At 35.4% G+C, this 26,141-nt stretch overlaps 5 protein-coding genes across 6 annotated transcripts; 2 read left to right on the top strand and 3 right to left on the bottom strand.

Moving 5' to 3' along the window:
• The first annotated feature begins 59 nt into the window (after positions 1-59).
• Positions 60-6,039, top strand: LOC126697470 (geranylgeranyl transferase type-1 subunit beta). Its single transcript, XM_050394484.1, has 11 exons — positions 60-356; positions 1,257-1,332; positions 1,647-1,705; positions 1,848-1,987; positions 2,797-2,852; positions 2,929-3,005; positions 3,187-3,232; positions 4,600-4,724; positions 4,982-5,049; positions 5,133-5,220; positions 5,767-6,039. Exons 1-11 carry the CDS (start codon positions 141-143, stop codon positions 5,914-5,916), a joined length of 1,101 nt encoding a protein of 366 aa, XP_050250441.1. The 5' UTR covers positions 60-140; the 3' UTR covers positions 5,917-6,039.
• A 1,749-nt stretch (positions 6,040-7,788) lies between these two features.
• LOC126697468 (uncharacterized) lies at positions 7,789-9,702 on the bottom strand. The gene has a single exon (XM_050394482.1). The coding sequence runs from the start codon at positions 9,101-9,103 to the stop codon at positions 8,159-8,161; it is 945 nt and encodes a 314-aa protein (XP_050250439.1). The 5' UTR covers positions 9,104-9,702; the 3' UTR covers positions 7,789-8,158.
• Positions 9,703-13,944: 4,242 nt separating this feature from the next.
• LOC126697467 (RING-H2 finger protein ATL57-like) lies at positions 13,945-14,774 on the bottom strand. Its single transcript, XM_050394481.1, has one exon. The coding sequence runs from the start codon at positions 14,650-14,652 to the stop codon at positions 14,083-14,085; it is 570 nt and encodes a 189-aa protein (XP_050250438.1). The 5' UTR covers positions 14,653-14,774; the 3' UTR covers positions 13,945-14,082.
• Positions 14,775-18,218: 3,444 nt separating this feature from the next.
• On the top strand, positions 18,219-21,247 carry LOC126697465 (uncharacterized). Of its 2 annotated transcripts, none has more exons than XM_050394478.1 (2): positions 18,219-18,628; positions 19,153-21,247. In XM_050394478.1, the coding sequence occupies exon 2, from the start codon at positions 19,410-19,412 to the stop codon at positions 20,928-20,930; it is 1,521 nt and encodes a 506-aa protein (XP_050250435.1). In that variant the 5' UTR covers positions 18,219-18,628; positions 19,153-19,409; the 3' UTR covers positions 20,931-21,247. The 2 variants fall into 2 exon arrangements, with proteins under 2 accessions (XP_050250435.1, XP_050250436.1); XM_050394479.1 differs by having other exon boundaries at positions 18,220-18,628; positions 19,314-21,247.
• Positions 21,248-22,345: 1,098 nt separating this feature from the next.
• On the bottom strand, positions 22,346-25,519 carry LOC126697464 (heat shock 70 kDa protein 4). The gene is made up of 2 exons (XM_050394477.1): positions 25,164-25,519; positions 22,346-24,289 (listed from the first exon to the last, which is right to left on the bottom strand). The coding sequence occupies exons 1-2, from the start codon at positions 25,375-25,377 to the stop codon at positions 22,554-22,556; spliced, it is 1,950 nt and encodes a 649-aa protein (XP_050250434.1). The 5' UTR covers positions 25,378-25,519; the 3' UTR covers positions 22,346-22,553.
• Positions 25,520-26,141: the final 622 nt, after the last annotated feature.

Raw genomic sequence — 26,141 nt, 5'->3', positions numbered from 1 at the left:
CGTGATTCCCTCGCAAAGTGGAGCTAAGGGCTGAGCCTTGCTTTGAGAGCGAAAAAGACATCTTTGTCCTTTCAGATCACAAAAAAAATCACACTCAGCAGAAGTAGAAGAAGACTCAGAACTCGGAAAAAGGCAAAGAAATGGCGGAGCCGGAGTTGGAACCAATGGAAGAGCCACCGTCTCCTCCGCCTCCAGATTCTTATTCAAAGCCAGAGTTCGACAAGGATCGGCACGTGACTTTCCTACAGATGATGTACCAGCTTTTGCCGTGGCAGTATCAGAGCCAAGAGATCAACCGCCTCACCCTCGCTTACTTCGTCATCTCCGGCCTCGATCTACTCTCCTCTATCGATCGCGTACCTCTCTTTCTCTGTCATTTGACTCTCTAATTTCATATATATTCACTATTGTGTGTTTCAATTTTTATAGTTTCACAACTTCTATGGAGATTGAAAACGGTTCAAGCTACTCTCTTTTTTGAAAACGAAACTGTTAAATTTTTACTTTAGGAATGGAATTTTGGACGTTGAAGTGTAATTCAGGGACCAAAATAGTAATTTGGCTAATTCAAAATTATGCAATTCTTGTTTTGTTTGCTTAGGAGTTTTGAAATTTAATGCTTTTTTTTTAAAAATGAATTTTTTGAGTTTGGTGTTGTTAGGGTTGGATCATGGATTTTGAATTGTAACAAATTCTGATTAGAAAAGAAGAGCCGGATTTAGATATGGGAAATGTGGGGGAAATGGAAACAGAAGGCAGATACTATTCTAGCTATTTGTTTCGAGTTCGACTTTCGAGTGATTATGACTTATGAGTTATTGGGAATGTTAGTGAATTTTATGTAAATAAAATTGAAATAATTTAGTGTTTTTGGATTTGGATTTGATTTTATAATTTGACTGTATTTATGCAACTTCCTAATCATTTAAGTGAGTTGAGATTTTAATGTTTTCCACTTGAATGTTTCCGTTACAACTTCTTCCTGTGGTGAACTTTCTTTAGGTAAATTAAGATAGCATGAAGCATAGAATTCAAATTTTTACTAGTACTTTTCCTTTTTCATATGCATAATGACTGAAATGAGAGTTTGAGATACTTTTTTTTACCCTTACTCTATTCCCTATGTCATAGTGTGGTTTGTGATGAACATACATTGGTAGGCACTTGATTATCTTTCCAACTATGGTTGAATTAAACCAAGTGTTTTGGCAAAAAAAAAATAATAATAATTAGGGTTTGATGTATACATATTTTAGGTTGACAAGGACGCGGTCTCCAGTTGGGTTTTATCCTTTCAAGCTCACCCAAAATCTGAAGATGAACCAAATGATGGTATGGGCTACTCAAGGTGTTCTCTCCCCAACATATTTGACTTGTTATTGTAGTTATCATGGTTTTATTTATGAAAAAAGAAAAGAAAAGAAGAGAGGGCTTCTTGCTTGGAAAACTGATCTAATTTAATTGGGTTGGAACTTTGAGTATTTTATATGTGGTAATTCGGGGTTGTCACTTAACGTACATATATAATCTCTGTTTTCTCTTTGTTTTGTAAGTCATGTGGGAGCATTTCCCTTTCAAGCATGTGTAATCCTTATGCAGGAGTATATAAATGAACGAAGTGTCATATATCTGTTGATTTTCTGCAGGACAATTTTATGGGTTCCATGGTTCCAGAACTTCACAATTTCCTGGTGAAAGTAGAGGGGTATAACAAAAAATCACACACTTATATTTTATTCTAATTTCTTGTGCATTTATATGATAAAATGATTTTGTTTATGTAAAAAGCTTATGGAAATGTATATTTTATACTCTTTCTTGGAGTAAACTTTTCTTTTTTATCCAAGGTTATGAGTCACAATGGTAGTCATTTGGCAAGCACATACTGTGCCCTATCCATACTAAAGATTGTTGGCTATAATCTATCTAGTATTGACTCTGAGATGATGCTGACATCAATGAGAAACCTTCAACAACCTGATGGGAGGTAAGCTTTAATGTTCTTGGATCTCTTACTTTCTTTTCCTCAAAGCAGTATACTGTCACTTCTCCAAAATTATGTATAATTTGTTTCTCCATTTCCTTCATATACAAATTGTGAAAGCAGTTGTTCAAGAGCTCTAGCTCAAACGGCTCTTCATCTTTCCACACAAGTGGATGGAGGGTGAGTTTGTGGATTCAAAAAATCGTTTAAGCAACCCAAAAAAAAAAGAAAAGAAAAAAAAAAAGCAAACAATAAATGAGTAATTTCAACCAGATCATAAGATCAAAACAAGAGCTTGTAGGTCTTTGTGATGGGTTTGCCAGTGAGACGATGGAGGCGGCTGCTTTGGGTGGGGATTTGTGGAGTTCACAGCACTGATGGGTTAGTGGTGATGGGGTTTCAAAGGTAGTGGTTTTGCATTTGTTTGTGGTGATTGGGACTTGGTTGTTGGGCTTGTTTAGGGTTTGGCCAAAGGGATTTTGATGGCTGGTTGGTTGGGTCACTGGATGTTACAGTACTCAATGATATGTTTGATGATATTAGTTTTGATTTGGGATTTTTGGTTTGGTGATGATTGGAGAGAGAGAGAGAGAGAGAGAGAGAGAGAGAGAGTTAAACAAATTAAATAAAAAAGGAAAATTTTAATTAAAAAGATTTTTGATTAATATGCTATCTGTGGGAATACATTGCTTAGCTTGAATTAATTTTACTATGGTTTTCTAACATCCCTACCGAAAATAAAACCTTAACGTATTGTAAGTTTTTGATCATCCCTTGATGTAGAATAATTCTGAGTCTTCCTTTCTTGGCAGTTTTATGCCCATCCACATTGGGGCAGAGACAGATCTTCGGTTTATGTATTGTGCAGGTAAGGAAATAGATATGTTTGGGAAACTCAATATGCTCTTTGATGAAATATTAAGAATAACTCATTGTTGTTTCAGCTGCCATCTGTTTTATGTTGGAGGATTGGAGGGGCATGGATAAGGAGAAAGCAAAGGAGTACATAATAAATTGCCAGGTAGTGCAAGTTCGCTGTTCTTGAGCACTCTTCTTTTATGCAGCCCTCCTGTGGTTTTCAATGTTGCATTCATTCTTGTTCGAACTCCATCTCCCCCTTCCCCATTATCTACCTATCAAAATCTTGCAAATTATGGCTATTGTGCACATATACTTACATACAATTGATGCTGTGCTTTCAGTCATATGATGGTGGCTTTGGATTAACACCTGGTTCAGAATCTCATGGTGAGTCTAAATAAATCCAGTATGATTGTTGATTTATGTTCTCTCAAATTTGTGTGTCTTGAGGGTTCCAACTTATTGGAAACTTTATCAACAATACCCTTCCAATGGCTTACATTCAAACTCTTATCAAGCAAGGAAAAAAAAAATGGAACAAGAGGGGGTAAGAAGAGATGGCTGTTCGTGTCTTAAAGGTTCAATAAATTTTTATTGTCTGTTCAAATGAATATTGACCGTGAGGAGGCTGAATAGGTTTTTAAAAAAGAAGAAGTGTGGGATGGTAAACATGCAGCAATAAGAGCATTGAAATTTCAGGGAAAAAAAAAAGGTCTTGCTATTACTAGTTGCAGTGTTGTAACCGTCCTTATGGAACCTTCAATCACAGCAATGATCTAGTACTATGATTTCTGAAGCGGTCAATTAGAAGATTAAAGCTCAGATATATGTTATATCTAGGTTGTTAATTTACAACTTGAACTAAGATGATTCTGTCTGGCTTGGGAGAGAAACTTTCCTTATTTTTGTCTGAATTTTTCTTCCTTGCTTCATGTAATATCTTTCACAAATCATCATTCAAAATCCATTTTATCTCTTACTTTTCCTCATGTCTGATCTTTATAACAGCAGGAAAAAGTTAAAGCACTTACAAAAGAATTATCTTAGTCAAAGAGCATCTCTTTCACGCGGATGGTGTGGAGAAATCATGTCACTGACTCACCGCCCTTTTTTTTTCCCCCTCTATTCCCATATCATACCATATAACTGCCGTGCATGATTCCAAGGTTTTCCATTTTGATTCTTTGGGTCAGCATTCACCAAATTATTTTCAGAGATCTGTAAAGAAGACCTATTTCTTTATGTGTTGTAGCTTAACCATGATCCTTGCGAGGTTGATTCATTTCCACCTTGTTTGAGATTCATTTCCACCTTGTTTGAGATGCTTCTCTTTTTGCCCATTGTTTTTTGTTTGTTTTGGGTGTTTTTTTTTATTGTTGGGGGGGGGGAGGGGGGGGGGGGGGGATGTCGAGGGGATTACGTACCACAAGGTTATTTTTGATGCTGAATCTTGTCAGAAGATGAAACTCCATTCAACCACGTGTTGACTAAGTCTAAGTCAATTACTGCCATAATCAAATTAGATTCCCAACTGTCTAGTCTCATAGGGTGTGTGGTCTTCTTTTATTGTTTCCCTCATCTGGAAGGGGGGAGTTCAGGGATTTTTGGTTTAATATGGTCCTTTCTTTACAAGCTTAAAAATTGAAAACAAGCTTGGATATGCATAAACTAGCTCTTTGCTATAGTTCTCTTGATCTCCAGAGATGGACTTTTTTTGATGATATTTACCAACAGTGTTCATTTTAGTACCACAGGTGGTGCAACTTACTGTGCTGTTGCATCTCTCCGATTAATGGGATTCATTGGAGATGATCTTCTGTCCAATAGTACAACATCATCTATTGTAAATGTGCCATTGCTGCTTAGTTGGATCTTGCAGGTATTTTTCTCATCTAATTATGGAAACCCCTGAAGGTGATTTTAAATTTAAATAATCAACTGAATGGACAAACATAAACATTATGACTTCAAAAATTGCGAAAAGAGTAAACTGCGTATGAAAATTGTCTCCATTGTTTTCCTATTTGAATATTTGATCATGTCAATTCGATGTTTAATTTTAAGTAGTTCTACTACTCCTTTTACTGTATGGCTGTAAAGGTATTTTTACATACTCTTCTTTTCTATATGCTGCAGAGGCAGGCAATGAATGGTGGTTTTCAAGGTAGACCTAACAAAGATAGTGATACATGTTATGCATTTTGGTAAGCCCACGAAACCATTATGAAGTTCCAGAGGGGTGGTATGGAGTTTTTTGCACATTGACAAGAGCCATTTGTTTGTGCAGGGTTGGAGCGACTTTACGAATCTTAGGGGGCCTCAAATTTATTGATGAAAAAGAATTACATGCATTTTTGCTGACTTGTCAGTCTGAGGTAATGATGCCTCTCCTTTTACCTAATAGATTTGGATTCAGCTTAAATATTTAGTTAAGATTTTACTGTGGTGTTTTGAAGGTTTCTTGCCCATTGGCCATGTATTTACTTCTAGTTGTATGCCCAATGCATAGGATTAATATAGTCAGTTGATGAGTCTCATCCATCTCATCCATGATACATGGAAAGAAATAAACTGACATACATCTATGGTGACTAAAGCCTGCCATCATACCTGGCAGTTTTAAAGAATAAAGCCAAATATCTTCACTATCAGTATCAACTGATGGAATTACATATATGATCTGTGACTGAAAAGGCCAGGGAGGAGAAATACTAGTATACAATGGTAAAAAAATGTTTTAAGAATTTTTTGTCAATGAAGTTAAAATCAATGACAAATCATGCTGATAATACTAAAAACTTAACCCCCCCCCCCCCTCCCCCGGTCTGAAAATCTACTGATATGAGGATATCATTAAGTATTCTCTTAGATGATCTCTCTTGAAAATCTAGTTCCGTCGCTGAAATTTGTTTCTGCACCAGTTTGGCGGTTTCAGTAAGTTCCCAGGGCAATTTCCGGATTTGTACCACTCCTATTATGGAATTACCGCATTCAGCCTCCTGGGGGAATCAGGCATGAGCTCACTGTGTGTTGAGTTGGGTATAACAGATCAGGCTGCTACAGGGATCTGACTTATTTGTTCTTTTTTATTTTGTTGGCTTTGTAACAGTCATCTGGAAATGGTTGCACTGCCAGGCCAAATTGGCAAGCAGTGCTTGGTTATTGAATTCATGTGATTTAATTTGTCCATTTAATGTACATTCCACATAAAATAGATGTAGGCGTTTTGTATCTGTATTACTTACCCAAAATAATAATAGCAATATTTTTTTTTTAAAAAGTTTTAAAAAAATAAAAACCCTTCTACATATGTATTTCTAAGACATTCTTTTCCCTTATGTGAAGCATGGAATGGAATTGTTCTGCGATTGACCTTGTCATGACTCGTGATTATTATTGTTGAATGGCACAGCATTCTTGCCCGTCCTTCAAACCCTCCCAAAAAAATTCTACCCCACCTCTATGGGGACTCATGTTTTTAACTGTTCTTAAGTTGTTTTGGCCTTTCTTTCCAAAAAGCAAAAGCTGTTCTGGTCTTCTGGTTAATGTTTTTGATGCTGCCAATCCCTGATTTTGCGAGATGCTGTTTATTTTGAGCTTCCATATTGTCTGTATCTAACTTTTGCTTTTCTCCAAGGTTGCTTTGGGCAAGGTTGATCAGCTCATTATATTGTCTGTTTCAGAACTTAAAACGTAGTCATACACTATTTAAACCAACTTCTCGAAAGTACTAGTGATTACACTAGTAAGCATTCCAGTTTTACATCCAAATATAAGGTTTGCCACTTGCAGAACATCCATATACCAAGTTACTTAAACTATTTCTCCATTAATATTTTAAGTGATTTGAGTAGTGATTTTATGGTTATTATAGGCTAGGCATTTGAGTTAGCCGTATGCAATTTGTCTCTCTTCTTTTTGACGAAGAACTCTTGGTGGGCATCAGTTCACTACCCTGAGCTGTTAGTTATACCTCATGGAGGTCAAGACCCTGGACTCTAAAATCTTTCCTGAAGTGTTACTAGTTATTCGCATAAGCAAGGCTAGAGACATAAATTTTCACAATTTTTTTTCGTAATTTATAATTTGTGCGACATCATTTTCACATAGTTGATTAAGCCCATCGCTTATTCCATTTTTATTTACATAATTTACAGAATATCACCTCAACAGTTAGTAAATGTTTTTGCATCACCGTACATATTGTATTCTCATATTAATATAAGCAATGCTAAAGCCAACTTTTTATTTTTTTATCAAAATTTATTCTGATCAGAATGATATCAATTTTATAATATATCGATCATAATATATAATTTCAGCCGTTGTGAATTTTTTTGTTGTTGTTGTTGTATCCTGTGTGGCTGTGTCATGTTAGGACAGGACAATAACGAAAACAACCTGGTTTGGGTCAGCTTGAGTGACATAGCAAATAAAAAAATAAAAGAAATCAAGCAAAATACTCCAAAGAGCAAATAAAAAGTAGTGCATATAATGATTCTCTATGTTGGGCAGCTTTCGGCCTACAAGCACGAGACATTTTCACGGGCAATTGCGTCCTTTGTTATTTAGGAAAAAGCCCAAAGGCATCTCACAATCTCCTTTATCCAACTTTGTCACTTTGTTACATGGTATGTCATGAAATCCATTTACATTCATAAACCCTAAACTACCCCTTTGCTTGGCCCACCAAACCTTCTTTCATCTTTGGCTTTCTTTTATGTTTTTGATCAGATAGTCAGAAAATATTTTTTCCCTATCAAATTAAACAACTAAACATGCAACAAAAAAGAGTAAAAGATAACGACATTGCAGCAGTGTGTGTTTTTATACTTTTATTATGTATGTTTCTCTCAACTATTATCACAAAGCGTGCAGAGAAAAACAAAGCTGTAGACTACAAAAGTGAGGGATTAAAAAGGACAATAGCTAAAGGCTGAAAATTAAGGGGAAAGAAAGGCATGGCCTTGAAAGAATTTTACAGTGCCCTTTCGACAATAATATCAGTCACAAGAATGATTACAGGTTTTAGACACTGTGGAGACATGGAGATTGAATAAAACAAATAACCCCCACAGGTCTCCCCAACACTTGCATCAGAGTCTCAGACCCACCTTGAAAATTCAAGATACATTCCACAATGGTTAAGCAAGTTTAACCTATAAGGTTATAACACTAACAGCATCCCCAAACACCGCAGAAGAAATAAGATACAATCTTAAAAAAGACTGACAAACATCGAAAAAAATCCAATAAGATACAAAGGTGGGGGGAGAAGAAAGACAAAACCATTTCATATTGGTTAATCAAACTCTAATGAAAATTGGGCTCCTTGTTAATCTGTGTTCTGAATGTTGAAGGTGAAGAAGCTAGAGGAAGTACCTGTGAAGTGCTTGAATGATACTGTGGTAAATGGTGATTAATAAGCTCTCTTTCCTTGTTCCTGTCCACAATGATTGTGATGAAAGGCCCATCTTCCTCATCTTTATGAAACTTTGAATGGGAATCTTTATTTATGTTTTCTTGAACAAGCTCATCGCCAATATGAACCTTTTCTTGAGCTGCTTCCATTAGTTTTCTTTCAAGTTTCTCCTCTGCATCCTGCAAGAACTTGAATTTTGGAGGAGGTGATGACTTCATCCTGTTGAACTCTGCATCTGTTGCTGATTCAAATAGAGGGTTGAATCCATTTTGTTTTTGTGGAGTAAGAGGGGGAGTGAAAAATGATGGAGAAGCCAGAGGGGTCAAATATGGAGTCTCCACTGTTAGAATCAAATCACTCAAGCTTCTACTTCTTGAATTCTTTCCACTCTTGTCACCCTTAGACTTGGCATCTTCAGACTCTAAATCCTCCCTAGTTTCCTCTATAATTGTGAAGAGGAATCTTGGAGGGCCTGAGAGGTTTTCTAGCCTCATAAACTCTGTCTCTATGTCATCCTCTCCAAAGGGTTTGAGCCAAAAATCCTTGTTTGACTGCATATGAAGCTGGGCTTCTGGTTCATGGACAAGGGTGCCTGCGATTCCCACAGAAGCACGAAGTTCCTGGGGATCCAAAGCTGTGTGACTCAAAGAAGTAGACTTTTTCCAGCAAAACATGTAGAATAGCTCTCTAGCGGGGCTGCTGTAGTCATTTTCAATCCTTCCATTGGCAAACCTCTTCTTCCACCACAATAAGTAGTAAAGCTCAGCAACAAGAGCCAAGAAAAGGCAACCAAAAACTACACTCAGACCAAGTCCTACACTACTCAAAGATTTCATCTTTGCCTTCAAATCACATTAGAGAACTTCTGATCTTACCTCAAATCATCAAAATAACAAGCTCAAGTTGCACTGAAATATCTTAGCCAAAAAACCATCATAAGCTGTAGTCTACCTGAAAATCCACTTGATTCCACTGCAAGACATACCCAAGAAAGTGAAGGAAAAGCTTACAGGGGACTTCTGAATAGTCTCAATCTTATCTGAGCAAGAGACAAACTCTAGAACCCAGATCCTCTATACTTTGACTGGAACAAAGAGGTATCAAACTCTCAGCTTCTCTTTACTAAAAAAGCAACAATGTATTATTTCCTAACTCTATTGGTAAACGACAAACCAAAAACACTCACCTGCTAAAACACACCCAAAAAAAAAGAAAAAAAGCTCTCTTTCTCTGACAATCACACTCTTGAATAATGAAACATGATTGTAGAGTAGAACCCTTTTTTACTTTCGACACGACAAGGTTCTAAACCTACAAGCTGTGGATAATTTTATCTTCTAGCCAGAATTATATAACATTCTCTAAACCTCACAGGTGCTCCGAAATGGGTTTAACAGAACATAAAATAAAGTAAAAAGATTCTCTCAATCTTAAAACCACAACAAAAACTAGTAGCTGAACAAACTATCGAAGAGTATACTACAAACATAATAATAAATTTCCGTAACATTTTTGCAACAGTTGAATTGACATGTTTTATTAGTTCTCATTTAGGCTTACCACGCATATTTATTATTATTATTTACAATTAACAATTATCATTTTATAAAAATTATTGTGACTTTATTGCCACAAATCCATTGCCACAAATCGCTAGAGGCACAAGCCACCAAAAAAATTACTGAATCAGTTTTATTTTTGCCATTGGGTCCAACAGCAACCCTGACTAGGTATTTTTTTGGTAGATTATTACATGGCTTAAGACTATTCCTTCCTATTAGTTATTGAAAGCTTATTTGTTCAAAGTTGGTAAAAATAAATCATAATTTCTTAAGTTTTTTAGTTTATTTGTATATATCATTTTTTTTTTGAAGTCTTACTTTTTAAGGTATTACTATACTTTAACCAATTTTTAGTAAATAAATAAATAAGTTTTTCAATAAAAATCTAGGTCCACACAATTATATCTAAAAATAATTTTGTAAGACAGTACTTTTTTTTTTGAAGGTTTGTAAGACAGTACTTAAATATAAATAAGTTACTAAAAAAGAAAAAAATAATCCAACTCACCTTAGGCAAAAGGTCGGCAAATGCCTTACTAGTTTATGCCTTTATGGCTGAGCCATCACAGGGTCGCGTCCTTCGAGGAATCACATGAGATTACAAATAAAAAGGAAAGTGATGTGTCATTTAATAATCCTATCTTTTACAAAAAAATAAAATAAAAATAAATAATTTGCCTCTTCTAAAAATAAAAAATAAAAAGAAAAGGCAATGGCAATTTAGTACAAAAGAGTATCTGTAAAATTTAATAAGAATATTTAACCAATGTCTTAATGGCATTAGTTTATTAAATAATTTTAGAAATTTTTTATAAAAAATAATAATAAATTTTTTAATGACTCTTTATATTTTTTGTGAAAGTAATGTTAAATTTTTTTAAAAAAATAGGTTATTAATAATGGGTTATGCTTACTAGTGTTCTTAGAGTATTAGTTAACAATCAAGTTAAATAAAGTTTTTATGGGATAAAAAAGAAGCAATTAATATTTTGACAATTTTTTCCATTTTTCATAAAAGTGATGTTAAAACTTTTTTAAAATAGATTGTTAACCAATACCTTAAAGACACTCTTTAGTATTTTCTATTAATAATTATCTTAAGAACATCCGTTAGCATTTTATTAAGAGGACCCAAAATTTTATTAATCTTTTATCAACTTAGAAATCGTTGTCCAAAATTTCAGCAAAATTTATATGATTCTGTGTTTGACTCGAAGACCAAACCGACCTAAAAAAGATAGTTCTCAATTCAAAGGATTAATTATGTCCAATACTAAGAGGTGTACGGTTATTATAAGAAATAGATCTCGTTATCTACATTCCAGCTTTCGCCTTCAATTGGCATAGATAGCTACAACACAAATTTCTAAGGAATCCCCTTCATCATCACAGCTGGAATCATAGTGCAATTCCACTGTATAAGACTAGGAGAGACCCCCATAAACAGTAAAACTCCTCTCGCTTACCAAACAATTCGATACACATGTTTAAACAGTACTGAGAAAAAATAGTGAGAATCATTATCATTATGTAATGGACTGCTGGACTTGGCTTATCTTAGGGACATGCTATTGTTTTCCAACACAACTTCATTGATAGGGGAATTGTGCTCCCATCTTAAAAGTTGGGTGTTAATTAAACTTGTGGTTAATGGGTAATTTCTAAGCAATGTTGGTCAAGGATTATTTGAGATCTTCATCATAATGTCTACGACGTATTACACATTTACCAACAGATAGAGTTAACCATAATAAACCCCACAAAGATTTTTTGTCCATTCCGCTATTGCTAGCTTCATTCTAAAAATTTTTCAAATGATTTATTTTCGTACCACTAATGAGTAATGAAAGAGATCTAGAAGAATTTTATTTGATTATTTGATAAAAAGAGAAAGTAAATGGACTTACTAAAAGCATTGAGTTATGAAATATTTTTTATAATATTTTTCATGAAAGTAGTATCAAAACTTTCTTAAATTGGTATATTAACATATGCTTTAAAGACACCTGATAACCGGACTCTTTGATAAATTATCATGTATCCCAAAACTCTAAAATGATAGATTATAACTTATGCTTACACATTGAAATATTTAATAATATTGATGATGAGATGGTCTTATCTACATAAGTGAGATGATCATCTCGACTTTCACATTGACTACTAAAAATGGGTCACTTGACACCAAAATTAAGAAAATTAAATTAGATACATAATATAAATTTAGATTAATTAAAAACTAATTTGAATATCATGGGGACCTGAGGACTGAGGAAGACCAAGACCTTTATTACCATTATTCATTCATTAGGTGGAAGCACTTTAAACCTGAGAAGTGGCTTTGCTCGCAGAGAAGGAGGGAAGGGACAAAATTTCTTCTGGAAACCTAAGTGGAGAGAATGGTGTTCAAGGAGAAAGTCAAGGTATTTGAAAGAAGTTTCCTGTGAAACCTTACCTACTACATCCACATTAAATGATTAGTAACAACTTTCTCAACTACATTGATGAGGAAATGACACATGAACAATAGATTCACAGTTAAGCAGCCCCTTCTACCACCTCCAGCAGAAGTCTAATGGAACAAGTGTCCTACGGAGAACCTAAAGGGATGCAGATGGAGGGCTAGAATGCAAAAAGCATAAGAGTATATAAAGAAAGAGAACTTCTAGATAAGGGGATCTCAAAAGAATCAAGGAAAAGAAATTAGAACAAGAACAGTAAGGAAAAAGAGAGAGAGAGAAGTGTATATCCCTGTGTAAAAAAATTGTCCTCGGGTGGACTTGAGAAGAACCATTAATACTATTTGTTTTTAACTTCCATTCGTTTCCTTCTTATTCGAATCTTCGAACTTGAGCCCGACTTGTTTTCTCCACTCTCTAAACAAATATTTATCTATTTGGACTTAATTGGATGGTACAGGCATCACTATTTTAAGTGGGTTTGGGCCCCTAAATTTCGTGCCCTTACATATATATATATATATATATATATATATATATATAATGATTATTCAATTTTATTCTATAGGAGAGAATCCAAAGATGCAAGTGGCACTGTAGAATGATACATGCAATAGAAGAGACTGCCACCATGTTTATGAGGATTTAACGCCGGGCCGGGGACATACTTTTGATAGTAATGATGGCCTGATGGGCCTGAAAGTGCAATGCTGCTTCTTTTTTCCTTGATAATAATAATCAAACTCCAATGGCCATGGGCCAGGATTTCCTTCCCTCGATGTCAATGAAATTGTAATACTTATAAGAGAAAGATAATATATATCATGCATATGTGCATCTGGCATATGCATTAAACAATAAAATAAAATAAAATAAAGGTAATTTTTTGGCCTTCTGAACTTATTTTAGTGGGTCTCATAGACTCATACCAAAAAATATAAAAAAAACTTATTTTCTCTATAGCTCACCACCTTTTAGCGTTTACAATAAAGACATTCAGGATTCGAATTTTTCTCCTAATTATCGATGTATTACAATAATAATAATAATAATAATAATAATAAGTAAAACGCATTGGTGTGTGTGGCATAATGCCATAATAAGCTTTTCTCTATTCTTGGGAGTTGGGGAGAGGGAAGGCAAGAGAAACAAATTAACAAACAAAAGAAGAAAACAGACAGAAGAGCTAAACACTAGGCGTGGCGGAGATTTTCAAAAGGGCAAGCTTGTAAGTTTGGAATTTGGACTGACTTGTCTGGTGTAGGCCCAATTATAAATTTAGGCAAAGCCCCACAAGTTAAAATGGACGTTAAGTTCTAGGTCCCTCTTGTAGTCTTGTGTATGGATTAGGACTTGGAACAATCATATCTGTAAACCCCAATTGTGTCTCCACATGGCCATCCCCACTATCCAGAAGGAGTTTGAACCATGATCAAGATGGTATTAACTTTCATAAGAACAATTATTGCAGTTTTTTTTTCCTGAATAACTAGTATTGCAACTTAAACAGTCTTATTTTTAACCTTTAATTGCAAAGAAAATGGCAATTTTTACAAATCTAGCCTGGCTAGAATTGTTATAGACGACTAAGACGAGCTTGCACATCACAATTTTTTTTTTTTTTTCAATAAGATATGTAGTATCCACCCCCAAAAAGACAGAAAAGGTTGCAACTTTCAAGACTAAACTTTAAGCAAACAGAGCCCCTTTGGGGACATCTAATAAAAATTGGAACTTTAAAGCAAAGATAATAAAAATAAGACAAACATTTCACCATCATACCCTCCTAGCTAGCTAGCTAGATTGAACAACGATTTCTTGCAACGTTTCTGACTCTTCTTCCTCAACCTCACCGGATTCTAAATCCAATCCACTCCGAGATATCATCGGCGACGGTGATGGTGTGGCATCAGAGCGACACATAGGGCAACTTGTGTGTGAGTAAAGCCACATATCAATGCATGGTACATGAAAAGAGTGCATGCAACCAGGTAAGGTACGTAGCTCATCACCCTCTTCAAATTCACACAAACACACAGCACAAGTGCCATCTTCGCCTCTCAAGCTCGTGCCCTTTTCATATTTATGGGCAGGAATGAGGTGAGCTGCTGAATTGTTGTTGAAGCTGCTTGAATTTTCCAGTACTGTTGCAGTCACAAAACTTTGTTGCCTTTGCCGGCTGGACCAACACACTGCTATGCAATGGTGCATTGTGACCAAAATTGCTGCTGATCCTGCGGCAAATAGAAGAATGGTTAAGTTGTGGTTGTCAAAAGGAGGATTGTTGTTCGACATGGATTGGTGATTAGCAATGGCTAGAGTGCCAAGGACAGGACTATCAAGCAATGTAGAGGAGAGTAACATGATAGTTACAGCTGTTTGGGCCTCGCCAACACCCTTGTGCTCCTAACATAACTTGGGTCGGATTAGTGTAGGACTACAGGCTCATATTTTGTGCCTCTGTGGTAGGACAACTGATAAAGTTTTATTGTCGTTGAATAAGAGGCTTAAGTTTGAATCTCATTTATATCAAAATTTAATTAGTATATTTGCTTATAGTAAAGAATAATCAAGTATTATATACTTTTCTTGTTTTATACAATACTTATATTGAAGGAAATTGTTGATGTGTCTCTTTCATTCATACATCAAGTTGCTATGTGTGAAGCTTACCTATAATAATTTATTTAACCTTGTTTTGTTCTTAATAATTTCAAGATTAGAATTGTCCTATGTGAAACTTATGAAATGTGATTCGAGGTTTAGCCAATAAATCTAATATGATTAGTTGATTATAAAAAAATTACATTATAGTTATAGCTGAGTTGAGACACTAGTTGGGTTGACATAGGGATGAGAAATTCGAATCCAATTTTCATTGGAGACACTAAAATGTGTCAATTGAGTTGTAAAATTTTTGGTGACAAATATATAAAGTTAAACAATGTTGTTAGTGCTAGAAAAATCATAAGTTCTTGTAAAATTTTTGGTTGCAATTTATTTTCAAAATAAATCATTAAACTCTTTTCGTATTGTGACATCACTATTCACTTGTATTGATGGAAGTACATACATCAAAGTTGCTCATGAATAATTTATTAAACCTTGTTTTGTTAGGGCTTACCACTTCTACGAGTTTCTCTCTTGAGATTAATTAGTTGTTGAAGGACAAGAGAAAGTTACATTTTTTGTAATTTAAAAAAAAAAAAAAAAAAGAGCCCCATCACATATGTGGAAAGTGTGTGATGAGGCTAGTACATTTTATTCTTGTTAAAAAAATACTGAACCTTTTCCACTGTTCAACATGTGATAGGTCATAGAATAGGAGGGCACACCCACCATTTTGAAATATCATTCCCTAAAATTATAACCAAAAAAAAAAAAAAAAAGAGCTATTTTTCAACATTATTGAGAAATTTTTTTTAAATGATAATAATATGTATATTTTTGTGAATATGTAACAGTACATTAGACTGTCTAGGCATAAGAAAGTGTTACACAAGTAATAGGTGTGCGTAGGAAGTAATGTACTGTACAAGTAAAGTAAACTGGGTCTGAGTCTAATGGGCTAGATGTATATATACTAAAATAAAAATAAATAAATAAAAAAAAAAAAAAAAAAAAAGAAGAAGAGAAGATAAGATAAGATCTTCGTAGCCAACTGTGTACAGATATGACTATGAATGCATGATGTATGAACTATGAAGATTGAAGAAGTTGGCATTTGGCAAATGAGGAATGATGTCACACAGATTGAAATGTATAACCACACCGACACTTTAGCTCCTCCGCAATCATATGCCTTTTGTGACCCATTTTATTTTATTTATTTGATCGCCAAGAATCACCAGCATGGGCTATCAGCAACTTGTACTATCCAGGATATTATTGTCGATACAACTTTTTTTTTTGAGAAATTTGTCGATACAACTTTAATGCATACTTTTTAAGGTACTACAAAACAAATTTTCTACAGATATGACATAGCAGTTTACTGATACGATGGACAAACCATCAAAAGAAAATCCCTCCGAAAATTCAATTTTATATTTAATTGTCGGATGAGGAGTATAGACACTTTATTTAGGGTATTATATTCATATTATACCTATATCATATTGATGTTATATACTTGTACCGATCGTTTTATATTATAATTTTTGAAATTGTTACCATGTTAGATCATGCTTTTTAGTTTAGAAGTTAAAAGTCCAAAGAAAAATCAAAATTTGTTACACGTTCTGCTTTGGTGCCCTTTTCAAAGTTCAATGTTCTTCTATCACTTTTGTCAAAAAAAAAAAGTTCAATGTTCTTATCAACAATTATCATGGTCCTTATCTTTGAATTGCGTATGTTCCTTCAGATTATAAAAAAGAATTGCGTGTGTTCCTAAGATTAGTTAGTGGCTTTGTCAATTTCTATCTTGGCACTTCTCACAAGGGAGATATTTAAGAACTGAAATTACATAAGTGGTCACGGAAAATGACTCACTTCTAATATTCTTAGTTTTAGCCCCCCAAATTTTGAGTATATGCATATTTCTCCAAATGTTAGTCATAATTTCTGATACCAACCCTCACTCTTTGATTTTTTACATCAATCTCTCTACCAAATATGACGAGACCATTTTGAGACTGCAACCCTCAATGTTGATCTTGAGATCCAACACAAGAACCATTGAGATCGAGAACCGCCTTTCTCTCTCAGCCAACCAAATTTGGGATTTTTTTTTTGATAATTTGTAATTGTTATAAGCTTTCGATTTTTGCTAATTTTAATTGTCATTGTGCAATTTGTAAATTTTGTTGTGCAATTGATGGTTTGAGTGTGGTGGAAGGTTTGGCCAATTGTGAGGACCTGACTGTGTGAATAGTTTTTTGTTTTTAGTAAAAAAAAAATGATTTGAGTAAATAAAATTGAACTAGAAAACAAGTGCCAGAGAAGTTTATAATTTTTTTGAGAAAGTTTAGTAATAAAATTGGTTGTAACTTAAGGTTATAACCTTACTCAATAAAATAAACATTATTACATATTTTGAAAATTTAACCGATAAATTGCATGTTTTTTATGTTCGTAATACACATGTTAAATTTTATGCCAATTTGATATTATTTATTATATGATCTATAAATTTATATTTTATACATAATTTTAAACTACAAAATCTTGCAATTTAAACAATTTTATTGATAACATACCTATTGATTTTTAGTTTTCTAGAAATTTTGCAAACATGGAGGATATAAGAAGAAAATATAATTCAATGCTAAATTTGTCAAAATATACCTCCAATAAAAAGATATCGAGTAAGGTTGTAGTTTAAGACTACAACCAATTTTATAGCTAAATTTTGTATAATTTTTTTTAGATGAGAAAACACTAAAAAAAAAAAAAGTTTGAGAACAATTTCTCAAATACTAGAAAACCAGTGGTTGAAACAAAAGCTCTAAAACAACAAACCAAATAGAAAATTGACACAACTACAAGGTTATTTATACAAACCCCAAAAAGAAAGAGGCACTAAAAAGTGATGCCACACCACTTTCAACAAGCAAAAAAGTCCATCCCCATATAATCCTTTACATCTGGTCGTCCTTTTCTCTTTAGATATTTTCCCCCATTTGAATCTTATCAATCATAGAGGGGGAATATACTTTTACATTATGATAATTGACTCCTCATATAACTTTTTAAATTTTTTTTTCTAATCTAGCCAACATGTATTGACTCACAAATATATAATAGTGAATGAAAAAAAAAAAAAAATTTCATCCCCAAAAATAAAAAGTCTTCCTTTCTTAGCCACAGCCCACAAGTCTAAAAAATCTTCCAAACATTTTAAAAAAAACAATGTGTACTCTCTTATTGCCTTTTCTCCTTGTCTTTCTGGTCCCAATTAAAATTTACCTCACACAACAAAAATAGAAATGACCCAAATGATTTGGACAAGTTGGTATAGAGAAAAAAAGGCCTAGACTTTGAGTTTTTTTCGCAACTTGCAAATTTGCAAAAGCTTCCAAACACATTTTATCATATAATTTTGGGTCTAAAATATCAGACGCCTCTTTTGACTCCTTTCCTCAGTTTCTCTCTCTTTCTCTTTCTCTCTCTAAATGGGAAACTCCGTCACCGTTAGCTAACGGTGTGAGTGTTTAAAACGGCGGTCTTAGCTGGTGCCGTGCGGGTCTGTCTGTCTTCCTCAACCCCAATTTACTCCGTCTATTTAAACTGACTCCGTTACACAATCTCACTCTTTCTCTTTCTCTCTCTCTCTCTCCCCAAAAATGTGGATCGATTGCGAAATTCTCAGTTCCTGTGGATTCGAAGCCTCGCTTTACAGGTAATCTTCGAATATCTCTCTTTCTTTTTAATTTTTCGATATTTTATTTTATTTTAAATTTATTTTTAGCATTTTTTAGGGTTACAGTTTCGTAGTTGACTCGATCGCTTTGAATCTGTAAAACATTTCTGTTATGTGCGTTTAGTTCTTTTTTTTTTTTTGATTTATTATATAGGGTTCTTGTTATTTCAGGTTGTTTGTGTTTTTTTGCTTTGTTTGGTTGTTGAGAAATTTTGAGAAAGGAAAATTTACTTTTGTAAAATAAAATGTGATCTTTTTTTTTTTTTTTTTTGGATTTTTTTTGGGGGGTTCAAATCAAAGCTTTTATACATGTATCTGAGCTCAGAGATTATTGGGTTTTCGAAAATTAAACAGCTTGAGACATAAACTATAGCAAAAAATTGAACAAGTGTTAGGTTTTTCTGGGGTTCGTTAAAAAGATTCAAGCAAGAAATTTGGTGTTTTGCTTACAAATCAATAGTTTTGAACGTGTTGGCATGTTCTGGTTGATGGTTTTTTTTCAGGTTAATGTGGTTCTAGAAGGTTAAGGTTGTTTGGTTACTGTACTGTGAATTATTGGTTAGTCTTTGTGAGGAAGGCTGATTTGTGGGTTTGATTTATGAAGATATTTAGGAGGTGTTTCTGTTGATCTGTGGATTGAATGATGAGCCAATGGTGTTTGCAGGTGTCAGTTCGATATGTTAAGATGGTTGTGAGGTGATTTGATTGTGGGTGGGTTTGGAGATTAGGCCTCCAAGCGAAAAGTTTGTGGAAATAAAGGATGGGGGAAGCTCTCATCACAACCTTAACGATGGACAATCATCAACTCTCAACACTTCTGTCAATGGATACGGGTTCTTTGTCGCATGATGAATTGGAGAGAGAGATGAATCGGTCTGTTCTCTTTTCACAAGCTCCTGATATCAATCTTCCGCTGTCGTCTGAGCCTAGCCCACCTCCCCCAGCTTGGAATGATCCGTGTGATGTACTGGATGTATGCCTGGGGCCTCAGGTTTATGAGGTTGAGACAACAATTAATGTCCCGAAAGTGGCACGGAAATGCACCAAGCGTCTTGACAGCATTTGGGGTGCCTGGTTTTTCTTTAGTTTTTACTTCAAGCCTGTTTTGAATGAGAAATCAAAGAGTAAGATTATTCGGGATAATAATGGCGTGTCTGGGTACGATAAATCAGACCTACAGCTAGATGCATTTTTGGTTCAGCATGACATGGAGAACATGTACATGTGGGTTTTCAAGGAAAGGCCTGAAAATGCGCTGGGTAAGATGCAGCTAAGGAGTTACATGAATGGTCATTCTCGCCAAGGGGAGCGTCCATTTCCATTTAGTGTGGACAGGGGTTTTGTTAGATCACACCGTATGCAGAGGAAGCACTATAGGGGTCTCTCTAATCCTCAGTGTGTTCATGGGATTGAAATTGTTCGGTCCCCCAACCTCAAGGGTCTTGATGAAGAAGAGAGGAAGAGATGGATGGAGCTTACAGGACGAGATATAAACTTCTCTATCCCACTTGAAGCAAGTGATTTTGGTTCATGGAGAAACCTACAGAACACAGAATTTGAGCTTGAGCGACCCCCTCCCATAAAGAACAATATAAATGCCCAACAAAGAAAATTGCTTAATGGTACCAATTTGAATTTGTCCACTCAGTCACCAGACCATGGCAATAGTGATGTCATCGATCTTTCACCAGTATGCAACAAACGGAAGAAGGATTTGTTTTCCCATGGGAATGATGATGATTGTTATTTACCTAATAATGCACACTTTGACAGAGTTTTGGAAATGAAATTCCACCCAGTCGAGCCAACTTGGTTAAATGAGTTTAGTGGGGTAATGAAGAATGTATATGGGCCTGTTACTGCTGCAAAAACTATATACGAGGATGACGAAGGGTTCTTGATCATTGTTAGCATGCCTTTTGCAGATCTCCAGAGAGTAAAAGTTACCTGGAAGAACACTCACTCACATGGGATCGTAAAGATATCCTGTGCAAGTAAGGCCCGCATGCCATTTATTAAGAGACATGATAGGACATTTAAGCTAACTGATCCAACACCAGAGCACTGCCCTCCAGGGGAATTCATCAGGGAAATTCCCCTTCCAACCCGCATTCCAGAAGATGCTAATCTGGAAGCTTACCGTGATGAGACAGGAACGATGCTTGAGATTATTGTGCCCAAACATCGTGCAGGGCCAGAAGAACATGAGGTCCGTGTATGCCTTCGCCCTGCTCCATGGAGTGGACGAGCATACGTCGACCTGAAAGAGGCATTAGTGTGAGGGATGCCAGGATGGTTACAGTGTTTGGTGCTTCATTGTTTTCTAACCATATTCCATAAAGGAATTCTATTAAATTAGATCTGCATTTTTTTCATGTCTCTTCTTCTCTCATTTAGTCTTGTCTATAATTTTTATCAGATATTTTTTTTAGTTGGTCTTTTATACAGGTGACTGTATGTTCAATGTTTGACCATCTTAGGCTTTACTGACATGTCTCCTTATTTACTTGACATGCGTTAGATGCCCCTATGCTTGTTCTAAGCATTTGGTTTTGTTGGTCACTTGACATGTTTTGAATTTGAAATCTTGCTTTATAATTGGCTGGTTATTACTTTTATGATTATGTTTTTGACAAATCATTTTTAGTGCCAATGCTAAATGGCCTTGTGTTCCCCCTGCTTCCTACGTTCTGATATTTGATTAATATAGTTAGTAGCTAAAGTTTTTGCGTTGCATAATTATGGATGTCGTAGAATGTGTTATGATGACCTCTGAGGAACTGTTGAAATTGTATGGTGTTTTTTCTTTTTCTTTTAGTTGTTCTCATATCTAGTCACAAAGCTGTAATCATATTAAAAAGATTGAAGTTTAACGTACATGGAGGTCCATAAGCAGTGTTAATACAATGTGCAAAGTTCCTGCATTAATCGAGTGTAAGCTATGGCTTGCCCTCAAGAGACTTCATCAATACTGCAGCGATTTAGGCCTTTGATGGTGATACTGACTGCCATGATAGTATTGATCTATGTCTCACACTCTTGCGAGTTTGTGAAGGAATGAATGGTGCGACCAAAAAGATCGGTGAATATTCAAACAGATTACTTAGACCGTATGCTATTATTTACGTTCGAGGGCTTTGATTGTCTTGCACTCCTTTTATACGTCTAAAGTCTGTACCACCCAATCAAGTCATAGATTTGGGCGTTGGTGCTAGGAGCCGTTGAAACTAGACAACTAGCACGATTCATGTTGAATTTAGCAAATCCTTTCTAACACTAACGTTAAGCAAGATTTTCAGGGCCTGGACAAAATTACATTAGGTTTATATGCATGATGAATTGAATGCCTAAACAAAATGCCCATATATCAGTGTAGAACCTGATGAGGACTTAAAGAGCCTTTACGTGCACAACATGGAATGCCAATCGCCTTGCAAACTCCCCAGAAAACAATACGTTAATCCAAAATTTACTAGAACGACAAGAAAAATTGTCAGAAATTTCCTGCTAAAATAATATTCTTGTGCTCTTCTGAGCAAGAGAACGAAAGCACCTATCGCTGCTTCCCACCTTAGCCAGATAATACTCAAAATTTTCGCCAGATATATAAAATTCATAAACCAATGTACCAATGTGCATCTGAAGTAGAATATATATATATAAAAAAAAAAAAAAATAGAAAGGTAACCAGAACCATTATTGTAATAACGAAAACTATATTGCTTTTAATAAGGAACCGAATAGTATATAATTTACTCAAAACTACTTCCGATGTGTGGAAGTAACCAAAAACCAAGTCCATCAAAAGATGATGGCATCAGCCAAAATATCCCAAAAGAAAAAGCTTATAAAACAACCCAAAATAAATAAAAACTTAAGCGTGGAGGCCTAATTAATCATTGACTTAATCAACTTCTTCGATCTTAGGACCAGCACCACTGGCACCAGCAGGAGGAGCATCCTCATCCATGCCGCCACCACCCATGTCAGGGCCAGCACCCTGGTACATCTTGGCAATGATAGGGTTGCATAAGCTTTCGAGCTCCTTCATCTTGTCCTCAAACTCGTCAGCCTCTGCAAGCTGGTTACCGTCCAACCACTGGATTGCCTGATCAATGGCGTCCTCAATCTTCTTCTTGTCCTCAGGTGAAAGCTTGGAACCAATCTTCTCGTCCTTGATGGTGTTCCTCATGTTGTAGGCATAGTTCTCCAATGCATTCTTGGCTTCGACCTTCTTCTTGTGCTCCTCGTCCTCTGACTTGTACTTCTCAGCCTCCTGAACCATCTTTTCAATTTCTTCCTTGGACAACCTTCCCTTGTCATTTGTGATTGTGATCTTGTTCTTCTGGCCGGTGGTCTTGTCCTCAGCGGAGACATTCAAGATACCATTAGCATCTATATCAAAGCAGACGGTAATCTGAGGAACACCCCTGGGTGCTGGAGGAATGCCAGAGAGCTCGAATTTTCCGAGCAAGTTGTTGTCCTTGGTTCTTGCTCTCTCACCTTCGTAGACCTGGATTAAGACACCTGGTTGGTTGTCTGAGTAGGTTGAGAACACCTGCTCCTTCTTTGTGGGAATTGTGGTATTCCTTGGAATCAATACAGTCATAACACCTCCAGCAGTTTCCAAACCAAGGGACAGAGGAGTAACATCCAAGAGCAAGAGATCCTGCACTTTCTCGTTGCCCTCACCGCTCAAGATGGCGGCCTGAACAGCAGCACCATAGGCAACAGCCTCATCGGGGTTAATGCTCTTGCAAAGTTCCTTCCCATTGAAGAAGTCCTGCAATAGCTGCTGAACCTTGGGAATTCTAGTGGAACCACCAACAAGGACAACATCATGTACGGTGCTCTTGTCCATCTTAGCATCCCTCAAACACTTCTCAACTGGTTCCATGCACTTCCTAAAGAGATCCATGTTGAGTTCCTCAAACCTAGCACGAGTAATTGTCGAATAGAAATCAATACCCTCATACAAAGAATCAATCTCAATGGTGGTCTGAGCAGTCGATGAAAGAGTCCTCTTTGCCCTTTCACAAGCAGTCCTCAATCTCCTAAGAGCTCTAGGGCTTCCACTAATGTCCTTCTTGTTCTTCCTCTTAAATTCCTGAACAAAATGATTCACCATTCTATTATCAAAATCCTCACCTCCAAGGTGAGTGTCACCAGCTGTTGACTTCACTTCAAAAATACCCTCTTCAATGGTAAGCAACGAGACATCAAAAGTACCACCACCAAGATCGAAAATCAAAACATTCTTCTCGCCGACGCTGGTCGCCTTCTTGTCAAGACCATAAGCAATGGCTGCAGCAGTGGGCTCATTGATGATACGCATCACATTTAGACCGGCAATGACTCCGGCATCCTTCGTGGCCTGGCGCTGAGAGTCGTTGAAGTAAGCCGGTACAGTCACAACAGCATTCTTTATCGTGGCACCAAGGTAGGCCTCGGCAATCTCGCGCATCTTAATGAGGACCATGGAAGAGATTTCCTCAGCAGAAAACTGCTTCTCCTCACCTTTGTAGTTGACCACAATCATGGGTTTATCACCAGGCCCAGCAATGATCTTGAAAGGCCAAAGCTTCATGTCATTCTGGACCGACGCATCGCTGTATCTCCTACCAATCAGACGCTTAGCATCTGCAATTTTCGAACACAAGCAAATACAATGTAAGCATCCAGCAAAAACAGATCTTTTTTAAAAAAAAAAAAAAAAAAAGATTAAGATTATGCGCTTGCATATATGTGTGCACATGTTAAACAATTGTACAAAACTAATTACCACGTTTTTTTAGCCCTCATTTGAAACCTATGGTTTTTGGCCAAGACAATCTCTAAGACCCAACCGAATCTTTTTGTGTTCCGTGATTAATAAATTTTTAAGACAATATTATATTACTGTCAGAGACTTCGATTAGACCAAGTAATTCCCAACTATCTAACAAAACATACTAAATATTACCCAACAAATTCAAATTCATCACGCACTCTCATAAATTATCAGATCTAATAACTCATAGATCTAAAAACATTTAATCTTTTTTAATAAAATATTACCCAACAAATAGTTATATATCCAGCTCAAAAAAAGAAAATCATATATTTAAAAACTAATAAATAAATAATATCATACTCCTCCAACTTGTTGACAGTTATACCAAATCCAAACAAAAGGAATTTTATTTAATATTTTGGTAGTTAAATTAACTCAAAAGTCAGAACTCAGAAGACCATTCATTACATTAAAGATGATCATTAAACGACCATCGTTATCACTTATCGTTTTCAATTCTCTGCTCATAACTATATACGATGCCCTAATTATGTAGGATTTTTTTTTTTATTTTATTTAAATTATGGTTAAATTTCATGCTCCTATATATATTGACGTCAAAAATCGAAGCAAATAATTTTGCAATTATAACCAAATCAAAATTAGCTCCAACATGCACAGATCTGAGCTAATGCAACAAGATTTATGGAAAAAAAATTGAGAAAAAAAAAATTAACATACCGAAGACGGTGTTGGTGGGGTTCATGGCGACCTGGTTCTTTGCAGCGTCACCGATCAAACGCTCCGTATCGGTGAAAGCGACATAAGACGGCGTCGTTCGGTTCCCTTGGTCGTTAGCTATGATCTCGACACGATCGTGCTGCCAAACTCCGACGCACGAGTAGGTCGTGCCGAGATCGATTCCGATGGCGGGTCCCTCTCCTTTACCAGACATTTTTTTTTTGTACGGTCAAGATTCAACAATCTGAAAAAAAAAATCTACGGCTTAAAAAAAAGAGCGCTTTCTGAAAGAAACGGAGAAAAATCAGAGAGCTGTGATAGAATTTGCAGAGTTTTTGGGATGGAACTGTGTTGCGGACAAAGGAGGGCGTTTTATATGGGATTTTGATTCCAGAAGGTTCGGATGAATGATTCTCAGCCGTTAGATTGGATTATATGGACGGTCTGTATTTGTTTATATGTGATGACGTGGAAGCCACCCCGTTTTTTTCCACTTCTGGTTGGTTCTGGTTAGTTCTAGAGCTTTCTGCATCCTTCCGTGGGACGGAGAGTTTCCTATTATTTCCAACTCACACAATAAATTAATTAATTAATTAATAGTATCCAAAGAAGAAAAAAAAAAAAAAAAAAAAGCAAGAATTTTTTTTTTAATTCCAGTCCCTAAATTTTATCAAAATTTTTTTTTTTCATTCATAAACTTTAAAAAGTTATTTTGTTGTCTTTAAATTATTGAAATTTTCATTTTTTATTTTTATACTATTTAAAATGTTTTACTTTCTCTCTTAAAACTTTACAAAAAATTTGATTTTCATCCTTAAACTTATTTTTTTAAATATTTTTTCATCCTTATATTTGTTTCTAAACTATTAAAAAAAACCTATTTATCGATTTTAAGAATAAAGAAAATCTTTTTAAAATTTAGATATTTGTCTCTAAATTATTTTCTTAAAGAAAAAAAAAACTATTTACAAAGTTTAA

Source organism: Quercus robur, chromosome 8, assembly GCF_932294415.1.
Source record: "Quercus robur chromosome 8, dhQueRobu3.1, whole genome shotgun sequence".
In the NCBI taxonomy this organism is placed as follows: Eukaryota; Viridiplantae; Streptophyta; class Magnoliopsida; order Fagales; family Fagaceae; genus Quercus; species Quercus robur.
This window is presented reverse-complemented; position numbering and strand designations above follow the sequence as displayed.

Bases quoted from the DNA above. Each gene is read 5' to 3' on its own strand.
- LOC126697465 (XM_050394478.1), top strand. From the start codon at position 19,410: ATGGGGGAAGCTCTCATCACAACCTTAACGATGGACAATCATCAACTC.
- LOC126697470 (XM_050394484.1), top strand. From the start codon at position 141: ATGGCGGAGCCGGAGTTGGAACCAATGGAAGAGCCACCGTCTCCTCCG. The intron at 5,050-5,132 runs GTAAGCCCACGA...TTGTTTGTGCAG, and splicing joins GATACATGTTATGCATTTTG to GGTTGGAGCGACTTTACGAA. The intron at 5,221-5,766 runs GTAATGATGCCT...TTTCTGCACCAG, and splicing joins TGCTGACTTGTCAGTCTGAG to TTTGGCGGTTTCAGTAAGTT.
- LOC126697464 (XM_050394477.1), bottom strand. From the start codon at position 25,377: ATGTCTGGTAAAGGAGAGGGACCCGCCATCGGAATCGATCTCGGCACG. The intron at 24,290-25,163 runs GTATGTTAATTT...CGAAAATTGCAG, and splicing joins CCCCACCAACACCGTCTTCG to ATGCTAAGCGTCTGATTGGT.
- LOC126697468 (XM_050394482.1), bottom strand. From the start codon at position 9,103: ATGAAATCTTTGAGTAGTGTAGGACTTGGTCTGAGTGTAGTTTTTGGT.
- LOC126697467 (XM_050394481.1), bottom strand. From the start codon at position 14,652: ATGTTACTCTCCTCTACATTGCTTGATAGTCCTGTCCTTGGCACTCTA.